The sequence below is a fragment of the Microcebus murinus genome, chromosome 24 (assembly GCF_040939455.1).
Source record: "Microcebus murinus isolate Inina chromosome 24, M.murinus_Inina_mat1.0, whole genome shotgun sequence".
In the NCBI taxonomy this organism is placed as follows: domain Eukaryota; kingdom Metazoa; phylum Chordata; class Mammalia; order Primates; family Cheirogaleidae; genus Microcebus; species Microcebus murinus.
The window spans coordinates 25,873,773-25,898,384 of record NC_134127.1 but is presented as its reverse complement, the minus strand read 5'-3'; the positions used below and the strand labels follow the sequence as shown (position 1 = coordinate 25,898,384).

The window sequence follows — 24,612 nt, the reverse complement described above, 5'->3', positions numbered from 1 at the left end:
AATGCAAAGTGCAAGATGAAACAGGTGTATGTACAAAACTTTAATTTTCCTAAAGAAAGCATATGTTCTTAAAACCGTGCAGGTATACCAATACATTTGTTGTAAATAGGCTTCCAAATGGCAAACGACAAAGAGGAGTGCTTCCGTTCCCGGGACCATTAATGGAAACGTAACTGGATTACGCTGATTAGGTCAGGTCACACCCACAACTGCCAACCCACGGAACTGTATAAAAGTCGGCTCAGACAGGAAGCCTCCCTCAGTGCCCCTTGCCCAGGAGTCCCGGCTGCTGCAGCACACCCGGCGCAGAGCTGGCCCCGCAGTAGGCTCCCCTCCTCTGAGAACCCACTGACAGACAACAGGGGGTCCCCGCACTTCAGGTTGGTGACTTGCACTGATGTCTTCAGAAAATTAGTAGAGTACAAGAAATACATGATATTCAGGTTGTAGGTCAAAGATAGGTATTCTGTTTTTATGATTGTACTTCTTTGAAAAGAGACCTAAAATACTTGAGTTAAATGTCAATTATCTCACAAAAATTCACATTCCTAAGGAAATACACCCCCCCCACCCCCGACTTTGTAGGGAAACGGTTTTGGAAACGTTGTGCTTTTGTCCGTAAGCAGTAAAGGCTGAATATTTCAGTTCTCCTTCGTTTCTTCAAACAGTTCACATTTTAGAAAATACATAGAGGGTGGGCTTATGGAGATAGGACAGTTATTGAAAGACTGTAGACCATAAACTTGCAGCAGAGCAGGGGAAAATTACATTTGCGTGTGAATTTGAGTTAGGAAAGTGAATATTTTACCATCGATAGTGACAATTCAAAAGGTAACAGGAAAGCATGTTTGATTTCAGATTTTCAAATATTTGTGCCCCACGATTCTGGATCCCATTTTCTGTAGCTTCGATTTTTTGTCGCTCCTGGAAAATATTGTCCTTCATCTCACTCATAGAGGAAAGTGTCATAGAGCTTATCAAAGTCTGCAGCGTCAACGATTCTGGGGTAAAAACCTAAATTGATCGTTTCAGTACGTCAGGTCTAAGACAGGGCCCTATTTTGGGGATCGGTAATGATAGGAGAGGAATGTAACACATCAGGGAATGAGAGTCCACTTTGTGAGGAAAGGACTTGAGGAAGTGGCTGACATGGCTTCCTTAAGGGGAAGAAGGTGTCGCGGGAATTTTTTGCACTATGCGAATTCATAGTGCTCTTAACGATCTTTTTTTTTTCTTTTACTCAGCAGATCCAAAGGTCCACCCCTGAGGTCATCCAACCTCAAGCTGCCGGGAGATGAGACGGGTGGCGGGTCACTACCCACAGTCTGAGAAGAACACACTCAGCAGAGCCCAGACTATGAGGAAGCAGCAGAGGGGACCCGCAGGGCCCAGGGCTCCCCGACCCGAGGAGGAGAATCCCAGGGTAAGTGGAGACGACGATCTTTGGGGATCAGGGGACACACGGACCTCAGAGTCGGGGGGTGACTGTAGAAAATTCTGACACCATGAGCCAGTTTTCATTCCTACCCAAGGATGGCCCTGCCCGAGGCCTCCTGCCCATCAGGGGAGTCTGTCAGAGACTCTGAGGACCAAACTCAGCTCCCAGTGAGTTCACGTGCAGCCAGGATTTTGTCCTGGTGCTGAGATCTGGTTCATGGCGCCCACCCCTAGAACCTTTAATCTCTACTCCTAATGCCCTTCCTAACGGGTGCTTTTGGTTATGACGTCCTGGCTCGAGTGTGCAAGCACCTAATTGGCTACTTGTGCCGCTCACCTCCCTAAAAGCAATATTCAGGTCTGAATGGAAACTCTGTCCTTACGTTGCCGTTGGACGGCTGCCCCTGACTGCTGCTGAATCGCTCGCTGACCACTGTCCTTGTTCACCCACAGGTCAAGTGCAGGGACTGTGGGGCTTTTGGACACACGGCCAGAAGCACCAGGTGCCCCATGAAGCGCTGGGGTGGAGCCCTGGCGCCGCAGCCCTTGGGCCCCAATAGGGGGAAGGAGAACCTGGCACCCCGGAAGCCCCATGATCTCCAGGACCCAGTGTCACTCGACCAGAGTGAGAGGGAGAAGGAGCAGAGACCGAGGTGAGCCATGGGGGAGGTGTAGCCGCTGCCTGGGCCCTGGACCCCCAAAAGGTGGTGTGTCTCCTTCTCACACCTCGTGCACAGCCTCGTCCAGGCAAGGAAAACAGCACTGGGGACAAAGGGCCAGGAGGTCCCTTTCGGGTAGCTCTCCTGCCCCAGGAGCTCTTTCTCCTCCTGCACATTCAGGAAGGGGAGGCCGGAGCAGCTGCTGAGCTTGTGCACATGACCGGCAGAAAGGGTGTGGAGACTTCAGGAAAGTCCTTGCTGGGAAAACCCGGAGGGCTGCCTGGAGTAGGGCAGGGATCTGACAAGAGGGAAGGTGCAGCTTTAGCCCAGGTCACGGGGCTTCAACACCTGTGTCACACCCAAACAGTCACTGGGACCCTGCCCCCAAAAGGATTCCTCCATGTGTGGACGGGAAATCCCTGGGTGTTGATCACACCCTTTGTTCCGCAGGCAGGAGCAGCAGCAGAGGAAGTCTGTCCTGCAGGCGTTTCCCAGGACACCCCAAGGGAGGCCCCAGCAGGACTGCAAGGAAGTGCCGCAACCTTGTGCCTACCTGAGGGTGAGTGTGGCCCTGGTCCCTGCTCCCTGGGCCTGCTGGGCACCCCCGCTGCGTGTCCCTCCAGGCCCCGCTGTGTCTAGTCCTAGTTCTAGTCCTTACCCCCGAGCGAGTGTTAGTTAGAAATCCTTTGGGGCCAAGCTGATTCCAGTTTGTGTCCCTCTCAGATGTCATTTTCCCCATTTCCTCGTTTCAGCAAATTTACTTCCAAGCCTCCCAACGCTATGTGTGTGGGGGCACGTGCAAATCTGTTACCAGATTATTGCAAAAGCCAGAATCCTACATCCAGAAACACACATCTCTTGAGTGGATAAATATTCCGAAATTCCCTGTCCCGCCTCCTCACCCACCCAACTGCTCTCTGAAGAACATGAGGCAGTTACACTCCATGGGATGAAACGTGTGTTTCAAGGTCCTGCAGAGGGGGCGCTGATTTGAAGACCACCCTGTGGAATAGGACCTAGTCCGGGATCCCGTTCATTCTGTACTTGTCCCGATCACCCCAGGTGGAGAGCCTGTCCATATTTAGAATGACTTCTCATAATTAGGTCATCGTGACATCTAAGTTGCTTGGATCCTCGTTTCTAATCCTATGTGGTTGATTTTCATGTTGAGTCGTCGGTGAGGAGTTTCTAACGTGTGTTCTGCCTTTTCCTACAGATTCCGAGCAGACCCGTGCCGGTCTACACAACCAACGACAGGCCTGCCCTGGACCCTCCTCTTAGAAGCCAGCCACCTGCCAGGGATGACATGAGCTCCACGTTCTCCTCACTGTCTCCCATGGCAATGCAGAGACTGAGCTCCTTCTGCAGTAGTGGACCAGATAGAGGACAGGCAGGGCTCCTCACAGAGACCCCGAAGCCTGCGTTCAAGCGCTACGGCCAGGACCCTCTCGCCATTGACAGGCTGGCCCCGAGCAGAGGTGACCGCAGCTTCCTTGGAGCTCCCCACGCTGCCTCCACAACCCCTGTCCTGGGAGACGTCCTCAAGCCCCAGGCAGGGCACAAGCGTCCTGTTCTGATCTCACAGCCCTGCCCACCGCCTGCCACACGGAGCTCGGGCCAAGACTTCAATCTCAGCATCAGGGCACCCGGCAAGAGACCTGCAGAGACCCCCACCCGGACTTGCCAGCGTCCTCCAAAGAAACCCAGACGAAACCCCTTGGAGACACCTCAGAAGAGCACTCAGAGGCCGAAGCTGAGCCCTGTGCGGGCTGACCTGCCTCCACCAAGAGAAGCTGGACTTGAATGCAAAGTGGCGCCTCAGTGGACCGGGAAGAGTGCAAGCCAGGTGCCCAGCAGTGACCTGCAGCCTCCACATGGCAGAAGTCTCCTGAGCCCTGTCCAGGCCTGCACCGAGCCCCGTCTCCCGTCACCCAGCCCTGCTCCAGGCCAGCCCCTCAGGATGGCCTTCAGGAGACTGGACAGCGGACAGTGGAGCTCCAGGCTCCTGCCAGCTCCCTCCTGCCTCCTCCCTGAGAAGCCAGGTCCTCCTGCCCAGAACCCTCACGCCCCAGAGAAGTCTGAGGCTCACTGTGCCCGGGTCCCCCCGAGTGTCCTGTATGAGGACCTTCGGCTTTCCTCGTCCTCTGAGGACACTGACTCCGAGTGAGACATTGTGTACTTGGGGTCCAAGTGTGTGTACTTCGCGGTGTCTGGGTGGTGCCTGGGTCCTTCATCTCTGAAGCCCTGTCCCGTCCTCAGGGGAGAGGCTTTGACTCTGGAAGTTGTCAGGGGAACCCAGGCTTGGGATATTTCTTCACCTTGTACATTGGCGTTCTCTAATGTCACTGTATGAAAGTCTCTTTGCACTTTGCTTCTCTGTCAATAAAATTGTCACCTCGATACCAGGCCGTGTCCTATTTTTTCTTTATCCCAGTGCAAATTACGTAAAACCTATCTCTATAGGTGGAAGTTTATGGAAGGTGATGAGGAGGCTGGCAGGTCTAATGGCTCCTTAACAATTCAGAATCTCAGGCAAAATGCATCTCCATCCGATCCCAAGCCACTAAGATTGTGGGAGGGACCTGTGGATTTACCTGGGGACAAGGACCCGTGTGCTGTTCGTTCTGGTCAGCCAGATCCCCACACTTAGCTTCCTGAGCTGGGAAAGAAACCCCAGCACACGACCCCTCCACCCCGACCCTCACACCCCAGGACAAATAGGCGTCGTTCTCCAGAGGATCCCCCATCGCCGCCGCCCCCACCCCCCAAAACATCACTTTCCTTTGCCGAGTCCTAGTAAACTTAGATAAAAATAGGAGTCTGAGGAAGGCAGCCTATGGAAATTTATGTGTATGCCCCTATTAATGCAAACTTCACTGGGCATCTGCTCTGTGTCCACACCCTCCTTACTGCACACCCTGTGCTGAGAACTTCAAGATGTTACCAGAATCAATTCCATAGCTGCTCAGGGAGGAACGCCCATGTCCTGGGGGGAAGGAGGACATGGGGACTGGGACGGAGCAGCAGGGCAGGAGCAGACACTGCAGAGTGTGAGGAAAAACTGTCTCTGCCGGGATTCTGCTCTCAGGAGGAGTGACCTCCGAGCTCCCCTCATGGGTACAAGCTTCTGGAGACAAAATGACGTCAAAATCCCAGGCTGCTGCTACCAAAGGTGTAGAAGAGACACCCACACACAACCCTGCCGTCTCTGGTGGACGGGTTTGAGTCACTGACACCAGGGTGTCAAAACTTTTCTATGCACAAGGGCATTCCTTGCCTAATAGGGTGCCGTGAAACTTAGACTATCCGAAGAAACCCCAAAGTTGGACCTTACACAAAAAAACACCCAAAGAAATAAAATTCCTAGACACAAAATACTGAAATACAACCTGAAATTCAGAAAACACTAAATGTACAAAGTAAACCATGCAACGTAGAAGAACATATGGGGGCAATGTTCAGGGCACGGGATTTTCTAAGGATTTCTTGCACATGACACCAACAATCAGGCATAAGAAAATAAATAGATTGGGGTGTATCAAAATTGGAACATTTTTTATTTTTCTCCAGCATATTGTGGGGGTACAAATGTTAGGGTCATGTCTATCACCCTTGCCCACACCCTCCTTTGAGTCAGAGCTTCAAGCATGTCCTTCCCCCAGTTGGTGCGCAGTGCATTCACTATGAATGTATATAACCGTCCCCTCTCCCGCCACCTGCCCGACACACGATAAATGTTATTCCTTTATGTCCACTTAGGTGTTGATCACTTAATACCAATTTGCTGGTGAGTACATGTGATGCTTATATTTCCATTCTTGGGATACTTCACTTAATAGAATGGGTTCCAGCTCTATCCAGGAATAAACAAATGATGCTGCATCACCGTTGTTTCCTACAACTGAAGAGTACTCCATGGCACACATATACCACGTTTTATTAATCGACTCATGTATTGATGGGCACTTGGGTTGTTTCCGCTTCTTTGCAATTGTGAATTGTGCTGCCCTGAACATTCGAGTGCAGGTGTCTTCTTCTTAGAGTGACTTTTGTTCTTTTGGAAGGGTGCCGAGTCATGGGATTGCTGGATCAAAGGCTAGATAGACTTGTTGATCCAGTCGCTTTAGGGAATCTCCATATTGCTTTCCACAGAGAATGAACTAGTTTGCAGTCCCACCGGCAGCGTGAGAGTGTTCCTATCTCTCTGCATCCACGCCAACATTAGAACTTTTATGCTTCAAGGCCACTCTAAAACAATGACGGAACTACCAAAAGGAGGCGACAAAATATTTGCAAAATATATTTCTGATCAAGAAGGAGTATCCAGAATATTACAAAAGTTTGTGACTTAGAAACAAATTAAATCCCAAAAATGTATAAAAGTAGACGTTTCACCAGAGAAGATATGAAATGGCCAATGAATTCTTGAAGGGAGGCTCAAAATCCTTCTTTATTAGGGAAACACTACTCCAAATACAAAGAGATAATGCTCTGCTCTTCTGAGGCTTGAGACATTCAATCTATCAGTCAGTCAAAGCAGAGATTCAGAACCATTGTTAAGGATATATTGAATGAGAATCTCTGCACATTGCTACTGAGAATGAGAAAATGAGGAAACTCCTGTGGAAAACCACACGACCATTCCTCACAAAATTAAATGGATAATTATCATATAAGGCAGAAACGTCCCTCTTAGCTACATAGACAAAAGACTGAAAGGCAGACGCTCTAAGAGAAACTTCTATACCTTTCCTCATTCTACCAAAATTCCAGAAAGGACACAGTGAAAACCACCCAAATATTCAACAGTGGATGAATGGATGAAAACAATGGGGTGTTTGGGTGTGTGTTTTTCTATGTGTGTCCCGTAACATCATTTGGCCTTAACAATGGATAAAGTGGCCTCTTTGAAGGTTGCTAAGGGAGGAGAATTGGTGGTAATAAAGCTTCTGTCAGCCAATATGAGAGGGGTGAAAACAACGTTCACAGTGTCTGTACAAATAAGTGGAAGATGGAAATGAAAATGCAAGAAACACAGACCCATCTGGCTCTCTAGAGGTATTTCAGAAAAACTTCCTTGAGGCACAAGGCACGGTGAAACATCAGCCAGTCACCCAAGGACAAATACTTGAGGATTCATGCCATGTGAGTTCTCTAGACCAGTCACATCCGTGGTGACACAAAGGAGAATTGTAGTTTGGAAGGAGTTCCCAGAGGGAGAACGTGGAGTTAAGGATTAATACATATAGAGTTTCAGTTGGGAAAACGAGAAGTCCCTGGGAGGTGGATGGTGGTTAGGGTTACACCTGAAGGAGAATGCACTGAATGTCACAGAATCCTGCTCAGGTGAATACGATTGAAATGCTGCATTTCATATTAACTATATTTTATTTCAATAAAAATGCAAAGTGCAAGATGAAACAGGTATATGCACAAAAATTTATTTTTCCTACACATGAAAGTGGTATCTCGGGATTAGAACACAAGCGTGAGTGTCATTTAAAGCTCACCAACTGCATTGAATGTGAGCCCAATTGAGAATAAGTCTGCACCCAACACTTACCACACTTGAATTTTCACAAACATCACTCAGATACATTGTTTTTTAAAAATTATTATTACATTTTTATTTTTACACTTTAAAAATACAGAGTTTATTATATGTCTATTATGGTTCCATAAAATTATATTTAATAATTGAAGGATATGTGTTTTTTTTTTCGGCATATTATGGGGGTACAGATTTTAAGGTTTCAATAAATGCCCAGTCCCCCCCTCCCCCAACAAGTCTGAGTCTTCAGCATGACCATCCCCCTGATGCCGCACATCTCACTCATTATATATGTTTCCCCCTCCCCCTCCCACCTGACCAATACCCTATTACTGTAGTACCTATGTGTCCACTTAGGTGCTGCTCAGTTCATACCAATTTGCTGGTGAGTATATGTGGTGCTTGTTTTTGCATCCTTGGGAAACTTCACTTAATAGTATGGGTTGCAGCTCTAACCAGGAAAATGTAAGATACATTGTTAATGTGTATGTTTTTGATTCATAAGGGGTGAGTTTTACCATAGATTTCTGTATTTCTAATAAGGTGCTACCAAGGTTTTCATTGCTCTCACATAATTAAACATTGATGACTATAACTACCAAGAAATTGAACTGGGGTGTTTTAGAAATTAAGCTCTTTGCAACATAGGGAGACACCAAATGCACAACAACAAAACATTCGCCAGGCACGGTGTCACCTGCCTGTGGTTGCAGCTGAGCCAGGAGGATGTCTGAAGCCTGGAGTTGGGGGTAGCAGTGAACTGTGACCTTGCGACTGCATCCGCTCCACCCTGGGTAAAGAATGAGTCTCTGCTGCCGAGGGAAAAAAGGAACTACAGTACCTATGTCACATTGGGATGAATTTTATTAACATTTAACAGATTTTAAAACTACAGCTTTGCAATGAAATTTAATAACCTCATACAGACAAGGCCATATTGGATCATGAAGCACAAGGAGCACCATATCTAGAAAAAATGTAGACTTTCCCGCCTACTGTATCCAGAGAACACACCATTGCACTTAATATGATAACCCACCAAAATCCATGGAACAATCTTTACCAGCTGAAGGCTTGGAGCGGTAAAACGATCACACGTGTCTTGAAACCTTACTCCTATTTCAATTACTTAAAGTGTCGCACATGATTCCCAGATATCCCACGATACCAAAAGGCAAACATCTCACACCCACCCACAAGTGAGAACAAGTACTAACACAGCACCACCAGAAAATCATGAGACTCCATATTAAATTCCACACACTCTAAAAACCTCACAGTGGAATCCTACACTTCAAAACCTAAAAATCAGAATTCACAATGAATTTCATATACAGTGAACATCTGCACGTAGAAAGTTCCTTCAAATGTTCAGAACACTCAAAAATCCAAAGAAAAGATTTCACATATGTGGCCACATCCTGGAATGCAGCCACCAGGAACCAATGGCTGCAGGTGCTTGTAGCCAAACCGGACCTCTTCATTTCCAAGTTTCTTCCTCCAGTACTGACTTGTGTGTGTGTGTGTGTGAGTCACTGCACATGCATCAGTTCTCATCCTGATATTACTGGAACACAACCAGAGAACTTGTGCCGTGCTTGTTCCTCCTCTTGCTACCCCTGGCCCTCCCACCCACACAAGGGACTTTGCTAGCTTTCAGGGACACCTGGTCTCTTTCTTCCTTGTCTGATGTGGGCAGCAAGTTATTGTCCTTTGTCATCTCCGTCTTGTATTTTGGTGGATGAATCACAACTGCATTGGAAGGCAGGGTGGATTCAATTTTTCGGAAGTTCACCGCAGGCTTTGGTCGGTTTTGTTCCAGGAGGCACTTCCACTGATCTAAGGAGAGCTCCGTAGTTGCTGTCTTTTCCAAGCGTTCCTCAAACTCGGGAATCTTGACGCCAGAGTCACTTTTGAGCTCCCGTTGGGTTGCTCCCTTGTCCGTGTCTTCAGCCCCACGGGCTCTTGGTTTCTTCCCTCTGGAGGCACACCCACCGTCTCTCCCCAATTCACTCTTCTGGATGTAAAAGAGAAGGTAGGCAGGTTGACTGAGGACAGAAGAAATGTGACAGGCGGTCACCTTAGCATCATCCATTTTGTACCACTGGCCATTCCCAGCTTTGACATAGCAGAAGTAATGTCCACTTTGACAGCTGCTCCCAGCATGGACCAGCACAGCATACAGGAGGTAAACAAGGGGTCCTCTGTTGCGCTGAGACATGTATGGTTGCATGTCAAGGCACTCGGGATATTGCACTTCTTTTGCAATTTTGTTGCCTGTGACATCTGAGAACCTTTTCAACACAAGCATCAGGACCTTGGAGGCAGTGTGCACAGTCAGAGACTTGGACGCAGGGACCTTCTTTAGACAAGTACCACAGTGATAGGCATCCTCTCCGTCCAGGTGCTCGGGCTTCACCAACCATTGCAAGGCTTGGTTGAGGCTCTGAGCTGCCTCGATATCCAAGGCGATGTCCAGGTAAGGTTCAAAGGTGTCTGAAATGCCATGGCAGTGCAGACACTTGATCTGAGACCTCCAGTAGCCTCCAAATATTTGACGGATTAGGGTTGTGTCCTCAGAGTGACCGTCTAAGGGCTCGTGCCCAGACAGACAAGCTTTCTTCATGGCATCCACAGTGCACATGAGAAACTCATGGGCATCTTCCTGGTCGTATCTGTGGAAGCCAGCAGCCAGTGCCAGCGAGGGCTTGATCACCTGGCCAGGCTGGGTTAGCACCCGGGTGACATGAGCTTCCATAGTGCACAGCATGCAGCATTCCTGACGACGACAGCTTAGAGAATGCTCCTGGGACAGCACATAGTTGGCGAGGGGTGGTGTGTACGTCAGGCACTGCAGTGCAGCATTCATGTAGCACGTGTTTCCCACATTGCAGAGCCCAGCACCAACCCCATAAGGTCTCTTCCAGGTCAGCAGCAGTTTGTCCCTGGGAGCCAATGGCTTTGTCCCAGGAGCCTGTTTCAAATGCAGGTCGGGATCTCTCTTAGATAACATTGAAGAGTTCTTAGGTCGGTAACACCTGGGGCTATCTCTATCGTCAGCTAAATTTGGCTGAGAAATTTTGAGTTTTGCAAAGGCATTGAAAGGAGGCTCCCCTCCCTGGAGGACTGAAGCAGCCTTCATGTTTCCGGGAGCGATGATCACGAAGCTCTCCCGCTGGGACCGTAAGTTGAGGAAGGACGATGCTTTCCCTTCTGAGAGCGCCTTCAAATGGCAGGTCCGTCTCCACATCAGCCTTTTTATAGCTAGCCCGACTCACCACACCCACTCCCGAGGCACAACATCCACCAGTCACGTCCAAGCACTCAATCGGATTAGGGAGCCTCAGGGTGTGTTCTCTGGCAGTCCCCAGATAATCCGACCAGCACCCTCCCCATTACTATTTGTGCAACACCTGGGGCAGATTGAACTAGCAGGATCCCGATTAAGTACCCTTAATCGGGATTTAACAAGGGTGGGGTGGTGGGCATATATTTGTCCTAGCCCTTTGAAAACAATAATGGGGGAACGTTAGATATTGAATAACAAGTCGGACTCACGCTTCGAGATTTTATTTCTCATTGCAAAGCTACAGTTCCTAAGGCAGAATGGCACTGGTGTAAGATCAGACATAGAGACCAATGGAATAGAGCAAAAGGCCCAGAAATAGCCCTCCTTCTATGGTCAATAGAGTGAATGATTGGTGCGTGGGTAATAACACTTTTCAGTGTGGACAGGATAGTGTTTTCAAAAAAGGCTGCTCTGAAACTTCGATATCCACAAAATAATGTAAATTTCCACACTCAGCCCTCAAGTCACAGAAAGATGCCTCTGCTTCTCAGACTCCAAAGTGCAGTTTCGAAATCTCGTCACCCCTTCCATGGCTCAGGCCTGCCGCTACAGCCAGCACACCCACTCACTAGGTAAAAGGTCAACAATCAGATCCAAACCATTAATGGCCTCAGGGGGATTACAGTGGGGTCCCTTGTATTCTGGTGGGAATCCCATGGGCCTAATCCACGTTACTATTTATTGAACACCGGAAGCAGATTCCGATATCAGTATTGTCCTGAAATACCCTGAGAGTACCTCTGAGTCACGGTGGTGGGTTTCCCTCTGTCTGGCTTCTTCCAACAGAAAGAGAAGGGATAACATGGGGAGAAGTGACGTGTGTATGCCTCTGTGTGCGTTTGTGTGTCTGTGTGTGTGCGTGTGTGTGTATCTATACTTTCATGCGTTTACATGTGCGAAGCACTAAAATGCCTTAGGATGTTGATAAGCAGAATTTGGACTCTTCCTTCCTGATTTTATATCTTACTACAAACTACATTAATAAGTCACTGCGTTGCTGGCACAAGATCAAACCTAGAGATCAAAGGAACAGAATCCGTAGCCCAGATACAGCCCCTGCCGTCTGTGGTGCACTGGGTTGAGTGATTGATACAAGGGTGTCCAAACTCTTATGGAGAAAGTGCAGTCGTCTTTATAAAATACAGGATTGTGAAACTCTGATATCCGCAGGAAACCTTCAAAGTTTGACCCTAAACAAATACGACACAAAATAACAAAATTACCTGGCAGAAAATACGAAAGTGTATCTTTAAATTGATGAACAAGTAAATATACAAAGTAAACGATGAACCGTTTAGAAGATGACATGGGGGATGTGTTCTCGGCACTGAATTTCTGGGGATTTCTTGGATATAACACCAAAGAATAGGCACAAAAGAAAAAAGCAAGTAAATTGGGGTTTAGCTACATTAAAACTTTTATTCATCATGGCCACCAGGAAATGAGTAACAATAAAACGCATAGGATGGGAGAAATTATTTGCCAATTTTATATGCGATAAAGGACCAGGTAACCAGAATATTAAAACTTGTATGCAACTTAAAACAAAATTAAAAGCAAAAGGTACAAAAATAGCATTTTTCCTAGAAAAGATGCACAATGGCCAATGAATTCATAAACGGATGATCAATATCGTTATATATTAGGGAAGCACTAATCAAAATACAATGAGATAATGCTCTGCTACTGTGAGGGTGGCTAAAGAGTCAATCAATCAATCAACCAACCGATCAATCAAAGCGGAGACCAAGAAGCGCTGTTAAGGAGGTAGAACAATGGAATCTCCTTACATTGGTATTCAGAAAGAGAACATGATGAAATTCCTGTCCAAAACAACATGACCATTCATTACAAAGTTAAACACATAATCATCACATGATCCAGAAACGGAACTCCTATGTATATACACAAAGGATTGAAAAGCAGACACTCAAAGAAATATTTGTGCATCGTTGTTCATATTATCAAAGTTCACAACATCAAGGGCGAAAAGAAACCAAAGATTCAACGGTGGATGAATGGATTTAAAAACTGTGGCGTTTGGGTGTGTGTTTTCCTGTGTGTGTCACGGAACATCGTTGAGCCTTGAAAATAAAGTTGTCTGTATTCAGGTTGCTAATGGAGGAGAGAGAGTGGAAATGAAGCTTCTATCCACCAACATTGCAGAGGTGAAAACGACGTTCACCGTGTCTGTACACATAAGTAGAAGACGGAAATGAAGATGCAGAAAACAGAGCTCCATCTGCCTCTCTAGAGGCATTTTAGGAGCAATCCTTGGAGTCACAAGGCAAGGTGAAAAATCAGCCAGTCACTCAAGGGCAAATACTTGAGGATTCATGTCAGGAGAGGTCTCCAGACCAGTCACTTCCATGGTGACAGAAAGGAGAACTGTAGTGTAGAAGGATTTCCCAGAGGGAAAACGTGGAGTGAAGGTTTGAACATTGCCGAGTTTCAGTTGGGAAAATGAGAAGTTCCAGAGGACGGTGGTTAGGGTTACACCTCAAGGTGAATGCAATGAATCTCGGGGAATCACAAATGGAAATACAATTAAAATGCTTCATCTAATATTAAGTACATTTCAGCTCAATAAAAATGCAAAGTGCAAGATGAAACAGGTGTATGTACAAAACTTTAATTTTCCTAAAGAAAGCATATGTTCTTAAAACCGTGCAGGTATACCAATACATTTGTTGTAAATAGGCTTCCAAATGGCAAACGACAAAGAGGAGTGCTTCCGTTCCCGGGACCATTAATGGAAACGTAACTGGATTACGCTGATTAGGTCAGGTCACACCCACAACTGCCAACCCACGGAACTGTATAAAAGTCGGCTCAGACAGGAAGCCTCCCTCAGTGCCCCTTGCCCAGGAGTCCCGGCTGCTGCAGCACACCCGGCGCAGAGCTGGCCCCGCAGTAGGCTCCCCTCCTCTGAGAACCCACTGACAGACAACAGGGGGTCCCCGCACTTCAGGTTGGTGACTTGCACTGATGTCTTCAGAAAATTAGTAGAGTACAAGAAATACATGATATTCAGGTTGTAGGTCAAAGATAGGTATTCTGTTTTTATGATTGTACTTCTTTGAAAAGAGACCTAAAATACTTGAGTTAAATGTCAATTATCTCACAAAAATTCACATTCCTAAGGAAATACACCCCCCCCACCCCCGACTTTGTAGGGAAACGGTTTTGGAAACGTTGTGCTTTTGTCCGTAAGCAGTAAAGGCTGAATATTTCAGTTCTCCTTCGTTTCTTCAAACAGTTCACATTTTAGAAAATACATAGAGGGTGGGCTTGTGGAGATAGGACAGTTATTGAAAGACTGTAGACCATAAACTTGCAGCAGAGCAGGGGAAAATTACATTTGCGTGTGAATTTGAGTTAGGAAAGTGAATATTTTACCATCGATAGTGACAATTCAAAAGGTAACAGGAAAGCATGTTTGATTTCAGATTTTCAAATATTTGTGCCCCACGATTCTGGATCCCATTTTCTGTAGCTTCGATTTTTTGTCGCTCCTGGAAAATATTGTCCTTCATCTCACTCATAGAGGAAAGTGTCATAGAGCTTATCAAAGTCTGCAGCGTCAACGATTCTGGGGTAAAAACCTAAATTGATCGTTTCAGTACGTCAGGTCTAAGACAGGGCCCTATTTTGGGGATCGGTAATGATAGGAGAGGAATGTAACACATCAGGGAATGAGAGTCCACTTTGTGAGGAAAGGACTTGAGGAAGTGGCTGACATGGCTTCCTTAAGGGGAAGAAGGTGTCGCGGGAATTTTTTGCACTATGCGAATTCATAGTGCTCTTAACGATCTTTTTTTTTTCTTTTACTCAGCAGATCCAAAGGTCCACCCCTGAGGTCATCCAACCTCAAGCTGCCGGGAGATGAGACGGGTGGCGGGTCACTACCCACAGTCTGAGAAGAACACACTCAGCAGAGCCCAGACTATGAGGAAGCAGCAGAGGGGACCCGCAGGGCCCAGGGCTCCCCGACCCGAGGAGGAGAATCCCAGGGTAAGTGGAGACGACGATCTTTGGGGATCAGGGGACACACGGACCTCAGAGTCGGGGGGTGACTGTAGAAAATTCTGACACCATGAGCCAGTTTTCATTCCTACCCAAGGATGGCCCTGCCCGAGGCCTCCTGCCCATCAGGGGAGTCTGTCAGAGACTCTGAGGACCAAACTCAGCTCCCAGTGAGTTCACGTGCAGCCAGGATTTTGTCCTGGTGCTGAGATCTGGTTCATGGCGCCCACCCCTAGAACCTTTAATCTCTACTCCTAATGCCCTTCCTAACGGGTGCTTTTGGTTATGACGTCCTGGCTCGAGTGTGCAAGCACCTAATTGGCTACTTGTGCCGCTCACCTCCCTAAAAGCAATATTCAGGTCTGAATGGAAACTCTGTCCTTACGTTGCCGTTGGACGGCTGCCCCTGACTGCTGCTGAATCGCTCGCTGACCACTGTCCTTGTTCACCCACAGGTCAAGTGCAGGGACTGTGGGGCTTTTGGACACACGGCCAGAAGCACCAGGTGCCCCATGAAGCGCTGGGGTGGAGCCCTGGCGCCGCAGCCCTTGGGCCCCAATAGGGGGAAGGAGAACCTGGCACCCCGGAAGCCCCATGATCTCCAGGACCCAGTGTCACTCGACCAGAGTGAGAGGGAGAAGGAGCAGAGACCGAGGTGAGCCATGGGGGAGGTGTAGCCGCTGCCTGGGCCCTGGACCCCCAAAAGGTGGTGTGTCTCCTTCTCACACCTCGTGCACAGCCTCGTCCAGGCAAGGAAAACAGCACTGGGGACAAAGGGCCAGGAGGTCCCTTTCGGGTAGCTCTCCTGCCCCAGGAGCTCTTTCTCCTCCTGCACATTCAGGAAGGGGAGGCCGGAGCAGCTGCTGAGCTTGTGCACATGACCGGCAGAAAGGGTGTGGAGACTTCAGGAAAGTCCTTGCTGGGAAAACCCGGAGGGCTGCCTGGAGTAGGGCAGGGATCTGACAAGAGGGAAGGTGCAGCTTTAGCCCAGGTCACGGGGCTTCAACACCTGTGTCACACCCAAACAGTCACTGGGACCCTGCCCCCAAAAGGATTCCTCCATGTGTGGACGGGAAATCCCTGGGTGTTGATCACACCCTTTGTTCCGCAGGCAGGAGCAGCAGCAGAGGAAGTCTGTCCTGCAGGCGTTTCCCAGGACACCCCAAGGGAGGCCCCAGCAGGACTGCAAGGAAGTGCCGCAACCTTGTGCCTACCTGAGGGTGAGTGTGGCCCTGGTCCCTGCTCCCTGGGCCTGCTGGGCACCCCCGCTGCGTGTCCCTCCAGGCCCCGCTGTGTCTAGTCCTAGTTCTAGTCCTTACCCCCGAGCGAGTGTTAGTTAGAAATCCTTTGGGGCCAAGCTGATTCCAGTTTGTGTCCCTCTCAGATGTCATTTTCCCCATTTCCTCGTTTCAGCAAATTTACTTCCAAGCCTCCCAACGCTATGTGTGTGGGGGCACGTGCAAATCTGTTACCAGATTATTGCAAAAGCCAGAATCCTACATCCAGAAACACACATCTCTTGAGTGGATAAATATTCCGAAATTCCCTGTCCCGCCTCCTCACCCACCCAACTGCTCTCTGAAGAACATGAGGCAGTTACACTCCATGGGATGAAACGTGTGTTTCAAGGTCCTGCAGAGGGGGCGCTGATTTGAAGACCACCCTGTGGAATAGGACCTAGTCCGGGATCCCGTTCATTCTGTACTTGTCCCGATCACCCCAGGTGGAGAGCCTGTCCATATTTAGAATGACTTCTCATAATTAGGTCATCGTGACATCTAAGTTGCTTGGATCCTCGTTTCTAATCCTATGTGGTTGATTTTCATGTTGAGTCGTCGGTGAGGAGTTTCTAACGTGTGTTCTGCCTTTTCCTACAGATTCCGAGCAGACCCGTGCCGGTCTACACAACCAACGACAGGCCTGCCCTGGACCCTCCTCTTAGAAGCCAGCCACCTGCCAGGGATGACATGAGCTCCACGTTCTCCTCACTGTCTCCCATGGCAATGCAGAGACTGAGCTCCTTCTGCAGTAGTGGACCAGATAGAGGACAGGCAGGGCTCCTCACAGAGACCCCGAAGCCTGCGTTCAAGCGCTACGGCCAGGACCCTCTCGCCATTGACAGGCTGGCCCCGAGCAGAGGTGACCGCAGCTTCCTTGGAGCTCCCCACGCTGCCTCCACAACCCCTGTCCTGGGAGACGTCCTCAAGCCCCAGGCAGGGCACAAGCGTCCTGTTCTGATCTCACAGCCCTGCCCACCGCCTGCCACACGGAGCTCGGGCCAAGACTTCAATCTCAGCATCAGGGCACCCGGCAAGAGACCTGCAGAGACCCCCACCCGGACTTGCCAGCGTCCTCCAAAGAAACCCAGACGAAACCCCTTGGAGACACCTCAGAAGAGCACTCAGAGGCCGAAGCTGAGCCCTGTGCGGGCTGACCTGCCTCCACCAAGAGAAGCTGGACTTGAATGCAAAGTGGCGCCTCAGTGGACCGGGAAGAGTGCAAGCCAGGTGCCCAGCAGTGACCTGCAGCCTCCACATGGCAGAAGTCTCCTGAGCCCTGTCCAGGCCTGCACCGAGCCCCGTCTCCCGTCACCCAGCCCTGCTCCAGGCCAGCCCCTCAGGATGGCCTTCAGGAGACTGGACAGCGGACAGTGGAGCTCCAGGCTCCTGCCAGCTCCCTCCTGCCTCCTCCCTGAGAAGCCAGGTCCTCCTGCCCAGAACCCTCACGCCCCAGAGAAGTCTGAGGCTCACTGTGCCCGGGTCCCCCCGAGTGTCCTGTATGAGGACCTTCGGCTTTCCTCGTCCTCTGAGGACACTGACTCCGAGTGAGACATTGTGTACTTGGGGTCCAAGTGTGTGTACTTCGCGGTGTCTGGGTGGTGCCTGGGTCCTTCATCTCTGAAGCCCTGTCCCGTCCTCAGGGGAGAGGCTTTGACTCTGGAAGTTGTCAGGGGAACCCAGGCTTGGGATATTTCTTCACCTTGTACATTGGAGTTCTCTAATGTCACTGTATGAAAGTCTCTTTGCACTTTGCTTCTCTGTCAATAAAATTGTCACCTCGATACCAGGCCGTGTCCTATTTTTTCTTTATCCCAGTGCAAATTACGTAAAACCTATCTCTATAGGTGGAAGTTTATGGAAGGTGATGAGGAGGCTGGCAGGTCTAATGGCTCCTTAACAATTCAGAATCTCAGGCAAAATGCATCTCCATCCGATCCCAAGCCACTAAGATTGTGGGAGGGACCTGTGGATTTACCTGGGGACAAGGACCCGTGTGCTGTTCGTTCTGGTCAGCCAGATCCCCACACTTAGCTTCCTGAGCTGGGAAAGAAACCCCAGCACACGACCCCTCCACCCCGACCCTCACACCCCAGGACAAATAGGCGTCGTTCTCCAGAGGATCCCCCATCGCCGCCGCCCCCACCCCCCAAAACATCACTTTCCTTTGCCGAGTCCTAGTAAACTTAGATAAAAATAGGAGTCTGAGGAAGGCAGCCTATGGAAATTTATGTGTATGCCCCTATTAATGCAAACTTCACTGGGCATCTGCTCTGTGTCCACACCCTCCTTACTGCACACCCTGTGCTGAGAACTTCAAGATGTTACCAGAATCAATTCCATAGCTGCTCAGGGAGGAACGCCCATGTCCTGGGGGGAAGGAGGACATGGGGACTGGGACGGAGCAGCAGGGCAGGAGCAGACACTGCAGAGTGTGAGGAAAAACTGTCTCTGCCGGGATTCTGCTCTCAGGAGGAGTGACCTCCGAGCTCCCCTCATGGGTACAAGCTTCTGGAGACAAAATGACGTCAAAATCCCAGGCTGCTGCTACCAAAGGTGTAGAAGAGACACCCACACACAACCCTGCCGTCTCTGGTGGACGGGTTTGAGTCACTGACACCAGGGTGTCAAAACTTTTCTATGCACAAGGGCATTCCTTGCCTAATAGGGTGCCGTGAAACTTAGACTATCCGAAGAAACCCCAAAGTTGGACCTTACACAAAAAAACACCCAAAGAAATAAAATTCCTAGACACAAAATACTGAAATACAACCTGAAATTCAGAAAACACTAAATGTACAAAGTAAACCATGCAACGTAGAAGAACATATGGGGGCAATGTTCAGGGCACGGGATTTTCTAAGGATTTCTTGCACATGACACCAACAATCAGGCATAAGAAAATAAATAGATTGGGGTGTATCAAAATTGGAACATTTTTTATTTTTCTCCAGCATATTGTGGGGGTACAAATGTTAGGGTCATGTCTATCACCCTTGCCCACACCCTCCTTTGAGTCAGAGCTTCAAGCATGTCCTTCCCCCAGTTGGTGCGCAGTGCATTCACTATGAATGTATATAACCGTCCCCTCTCCCGCCACCTGCCCGACACACGATAAATGTTATTCCTTTATGTCCACTTAGGTGTTGATCACTTAATACCAATTTGCTGGTGAGTACATGTGATGCTTATATTTCCATTCTTGGGATACTTCACTTAATAGAATGGGTTCCAGCTCTATCCAGGAATAAACAAATGATGCTGCATCACCGTTGTTTCCTACAACTGAAGAGTACTCCATGGCACACATATACCACGTTTTATTAATCGACTCATGTATTGATGGGCACTTGGGTTGTTTCCGCTTCTTTGCAATTGTGAATTGTGCTGCCCTGAACATTCGAGTGCAGGTGTCTTCTTCTTAGAGTGACTTTTGTTCTTTTGGAAGGGTGCCGAGTCATGGGATTGCTGGATCAAAGGCTAGATAGACTTGTTGATCCAGTCGCTTTAGGGAATCTCCATATTGCTTTCCACAGAGAATGAACTAGTTTGCAGTCCCACCGGCAGCGTGAGAGTGTTCCTATCTCTCTGCATCCACGCCAACATTAGAACTTTTATGCTTCAAGGCCACTCTAAAACAATGACGGAACTACCAAAAGGAGGCGACAAAATATTTGCAAAATATATTTCTGATCAAGAAGGAGTATCCAGAATATTACAAAAGTTTGTGACTTAGAAACAAATTAAATCCCAAAAATGTATAAAAGTAGACGTTTCACCAGAGAAGATATGAAATGGCCAATGAATTCTTGAAGGGAGGCTCAAAATCCTTCTTTATTAGGGAAACACTACTCCAAATACAAAGAGATAATGCTCTGCTCTTCTGAGGCTTGAGACATTCAATCTATCAGTCAGTCAAAGCAGAGATTCAGAACCATTGTTAAGGATATATTGAATGAGAATCTCTGCACATTGCTACTGAGAATGAGAAAATGAGGAAACTCCTGTGGAAAACCACACGACCATTCCTCACAAAATTAAATGGATAATTATCATATAAGGCAGAAACGTCCCTCTTAGCTACATAGACAAAAGACTGAAAGGCAGACGCTCTAAGAGAAACTTCTATACCTTTCCTCATTCTACCAAAATTCCAGAAAGGACACAGTGAAAACCACCCAAATATTCAACAGTGGATGAATGGATGAAAACAATGGGGTGTTTGGGTGTGTGTTTTTCTATGTGTGTCCCGTAACATCATTTGGCCTTAACAATGGATAAAGTGGCCTCTTTGAAGGTTGCTAAGGGAGGAGAATTGGTGGTAATAAAGCTTCTGTCAGCCAATATGAGAGGGGTGAAAACAACGTTCACAGTGTCTGTACAAATAAGTGGAAGATGGAAATGAAAATGCAAGAAACACAGACCCATCTGGCTCTCTAGAGGTATTTCAGAAAAACTTCCTTGAGGCACAAGGCACGGTGAAACATCAGCCAGTCACCCAAGGACAAATACTTGAGGATTCATGCCATGTGAGTTCTCTAGACCAGTCACATCCGTGGTGACACAAAGGAGAATTGTAGTTTGGAAGGAGTTCCCAGAGGGAGAACGTGGAGTTAAGGATTAATACATATAGAGTTTCAGTTGGGAAAACGAGAAGTCCCTGGGAGGTGGATGGTGGTTAGGGTTACACCTGAAGGAGAATGCACTGAATGTCACAGAATCCTGCTCAGGTGAATACGATTGAAATGCTGCATTTCATATGAACTATATTTTATTTCAATAAAAATGCAAAGTGCAAGATGAAACAGGTATATGCACAAAAATTTATTTTTCCTACACATGAAAGTGGTATCTCGGGATTAGAACACAAGCGTGAGTGTCATTTAAAGCTCACCAACTGCATTGAATGTGAGCCCAATTGAGAATAAGTCTGCACCCAACACTTACCACACTTGAATTTTCACAAACATCACTCAGATACATTGTTTTTTAAAAATTATTATTACATTTTTATTTTTACACTTTAAAAATACAGAGTTTATTATATGTCTATTATGGTTCCATAAAATTATATTTAATAATTGAAGGATATGTGTTTTTTTTTTCGGCATATTATGGGGGTACAGATTTTAAGGTTTCAATAAATGCCCAGTCCCCCCCTCCCCCAACAGGTCTGAGTCTTCAGCATGACCATCCCCCTGATGCCGCACATCTCACTCATTATATATGTTTCCCCCTCCCCCTCCCACCTGACCAATACCCTATTACTGTAGTACCTATGTGTCCACTTAGGTGCTGCTCAGTTCATACCAATTTGCTGGTGAGTATATGTGGTGCTTGTTTTTGCATCCTTGGGAAACTTCACTTAATAGTATGGGTTGCAGCTCTAACCAGGAAAATGTAAGATACATTGTTAATGTGTATGTTTTTGATTCATAAGGGGTGAGTTTTACCATAGATTTCTGTATTTCTAATAAGGTGCTACCAAGGTTTTCATTGCTCTCACATAATTAAACATTGATGACTATAACTACCAAGAAATTGAACTGGGGTGTTTTAGAAATTAAGCTCTTTGCAACATAGGGAGACACCAAATGCACAACAACAAAACATTCGCCAGGCACGGTGTCACCTGCCTGTGGTTGCAGCTGAGCCAGGAGGATGTCTGAAGCCTGGAGTTGGGGGTAGCAGTGAACTGTGACCTTGCGACTGCATCCGCTCCACCCTGGGTAAAGAATGAGTCTCTGCTGCCGAGGGAAAAAAGGAACTACAGTACCTATGTCACATTGGGATGAATTTTATTAACATTTAACAGATTTTAAAACTACAGCTTTGCAATGAAATTTAATAACCTCATACAGACAAGGCCATATTGGATCATGAAGCACAAGGAGCACCATATCTAGAAAAAATGTAGACTTTCCCGCCTACTGTATCCAGAGAACACACCATTGCACTTAATATGATAACCCACCAAAATCCATGGAACAATCTTTACCAGCTGAAGGCTTGGAGCGGTAAAACGATCACACGTGTCTTGAAACCTTACTCCTATTTCAATTACTTAAAGTGTCGCACATGATTCCCAGATATCCCACGATACCAAAAGGCAAACATCTCACACCCACCCACAAGTGAGAACAAGTACTAACACAGCACCACCAGAAAATCATGAGACTCCATATTAAATTCCACACACTCTAAAAACCTCACAGTGGAATCCTACACTTCAAAACCTAAAAATCAGAATTCACAATGAATTTCATATACAGTGAACATCTGCACGTAGAAAGTTCCTTCAAATGTTCAGAACACTCAAAAATCCAAAGAAAAGATTTCACATATGTGGCCACATCCTGGAATGCAGCCACCAGGAACCAATGGCTGCAGGTGCTTGTAGCCAAACCGGACCTCTTCATTTCCAAGTTTCTTCCTCCAGTACTGACTTGTGTGTGTGTGTGTGTGAGTCACTGCACATGCATCAGTTCTCATCCTGATATTACTGGAACACAACCAGAGAACTTGTGCCGTGCTTGTTCCTCCTCTTGCTACCCCTGGCCCTCCCACCCACACAAGGGACTTTGCTAGCTTTCAGGGACACCTGGTCTCTTTCTTCCTTGTCTGATGTGGGCAGCAAGTTATTGTCCTTTGTCATCTCCGTCTTGTATTTTGGTGGATGAATCACAACTGCATTGGAAGGCAGGGTGGATTCAATTTTTCGGAAGTTCACCGCAGGCTTTGGTCGGTTTTGTTCCAGGAGGCACTTCCACTGATCTAAGGAGAGCTCCGTAGTTGCTGTCTTTTCCAAGCGTTCCTCAAACTCGGGAATCTTGACGCCAGAGTCACTTTTGAGCTCCCGTTGGGTTGCTCCCTTGTCCGTGTCTTCAGCCCCACGGGCTCTTGGTTTCTTCCCTCTGGAGGCACACCCACCGTCTCTCCCCAATTCACTCTTCTGGATGTAAAAGAGAAGGTAGGCAGGTTGACTGAGGACAGAAGAAATGTGACAGGCGGTCACCTTAGCATCATCCATTTTGTACCACTGGCCATTCCCAGCTTTGACATAGCAGAAGTAATGTCCACTTTGACAGCTGCTCCCAGCATGGACCAGCACAGCATACAGGAGGTAAACAAGGGGTCCTCTGTTCCGCTGAGACATGTATGGTTGCATGTCAAGGCACTCGGGATATTGCACTTCTTTTGCAATTTTGTTGCCTGTGACATCTGAGAACCTTTTCAACACAAGCATCAGGACCTTGGAGGCAGTGTGCACAGTCAGAGACTTGGACGCAGGGACCTTCTTTAGACAAGTACCACAGTGATAGGCATCCTCTCCGTCCAGGTGCTCGGGCTTCACCAACCATTGCAAAGCTTGGTTGAGGCTCTGAGCTGCCTCGATATCCAAGGCGATGTCCAGGTAAGGTTCAAAGGTGTCTGAAATGCCATGGCAGTGCAGACACTTGATCTGAGACCTCCAGTAGCCTCCAAATATTTGACGGATTAGGGTTGTGTCCTCAGAGTGACCGTCTAAGGGCTCGTGCCCAGATAGACAAGCTCTCTTCATGGCATCCACAGTGCACATGAGAAACTCATGGGCATCTTCCTGGTCGTATCTGTGGAAGCCAGCAGCCAGTGCCAGCGAGGGCTTGATCACCTGGCCAGGCTGGGTTAGCACCCGGGTGACATGAGCTTCCATAGTGCACAGCATGCAGCATTCCTGACGACGACAGCTTAGAGAATGCTCCTGGGACAGCACATAGTTGGCGAGGGGTGGTGTGTACGTCAGGCACTGCAGTGCAGCATTCATGTAGCACGTGTTTCCCACATTGCAGAGCCCAGCACCAACCCCATAAGGTCTCTTCCAGGTCAGCAGCAGTTTGTCCCTGGGAGCCAATGGCTTTGTCCCAGGAGCCTGTTTTAAATGCAGGTCGGGATCTCTCTTAGATAACAGTGAAGAGTTCTTAGGTCGGTAACAACTGGGGTTATCCATATCGTCAGCTAAATTTGGCTGAGAAATTTTGAGTTTTGCAAAGGCATTGAAAGGAGGCTCCCCTCCCTGGAGGACTGAAGCAGCCTTCATGTTTCCGGGAGCGATGATCACGAAGCCCCCGCTGGGACCGTAAGTTGAGGAAGGACGATGCTTTCCCTTCTGAGAGCGCCTTCGAATGGCAGGTCCGTCTCCACATCAGCCTTTTTATAGCTAGCCCAACTCACCACACCCACTCCCGAGGCACAACATCCACCAGTCACGTCCAAGCACTCAATCGGATTAGGAAGCCTCAGGGTGTGTTCTCTGGCAGTCCCCAGATAATCCGA

General features: G+C 47.9%; 2 protein-coding genes across 2 annotated transcripts; both read right to left on the bottom strand.

The window, feature by feature from the left end:
- Window positions 1-5,002: 5,002 nt before the first annotated feature.
- LOC142864108 (ubiquitin carboxyl-terminal hydrolase 17-like protein 6) lies at window positions 5,003-10,897 on the bottom strand. Its single transcript, XM_075997258.1, has 2 exons — window positions 9,280-10,897; window positions 5,003-5,082 (listed from the first exon to the last, which is right to left on the bottom strand). The coding sequence occupies exons 1-2, from the start codon at window positions 10,895-10,897 to the stop codon at window positions 5,003-5,005; spliced, it is 1,698 nt and encodes a 565-aa protein (XP_075853373.1).
- Window positions 10,898-18,589: 7,692 nt separating this feature from the next.
- On the bottom strand, window positions 18,590-24,286 carry LOC142864107 (ubiquitin carboxyl-terminal hydrolase 17-like protein 6). The gene is made up of 2 exons (XM_075997257.1): window positions 22,867-24,286; window positions 18,590-18,669 (listed from the first exon to the last, which is right to left on the bottom strand). Exons 1-2 carry the CDS (start codon window positions 24,284-24,286, stop codon window positions 18,590-18,592), a joined length of 1,500 nt encoding a protein of 499 aa, XP_075853372.1.
- Window positions 24,287-24,612: the final 326 nt, after the last annotated feature.

Bases quoted from the DNA above. Each gene is read 5' to 3' on its own strand.
- LOC142864107 (XM_075997257.1), bottom strand. From the start codon at position 24,286: ATGGATAACCCCAGTTGTTACCGACCTAAGAACTCTTCACTGTTATCT. The intron at 18,670-22,866 runs GTGGGAGGGCCA...CCTTCCCCCCAG, and splicing joins TAGCAAAGTCCCTTGTGTGG to GACATGGGCGTTCCTCCCTG.
- LOC142864108 (XM_075997258.1), bottom strand. From the start codon at position 10,897: ATGTGGAGACGGACCTGCCATTTGAAGGCGCTCTCAGAAGGGAAAGCA. The intron at 5,083-9,279 runs GTGGGAGGGCCA...CCTTCCCCCCAG, and splicing joins TAGCAAAGTCCCTTGTGTGG to GACATGGGCGTTCCTCCCTG.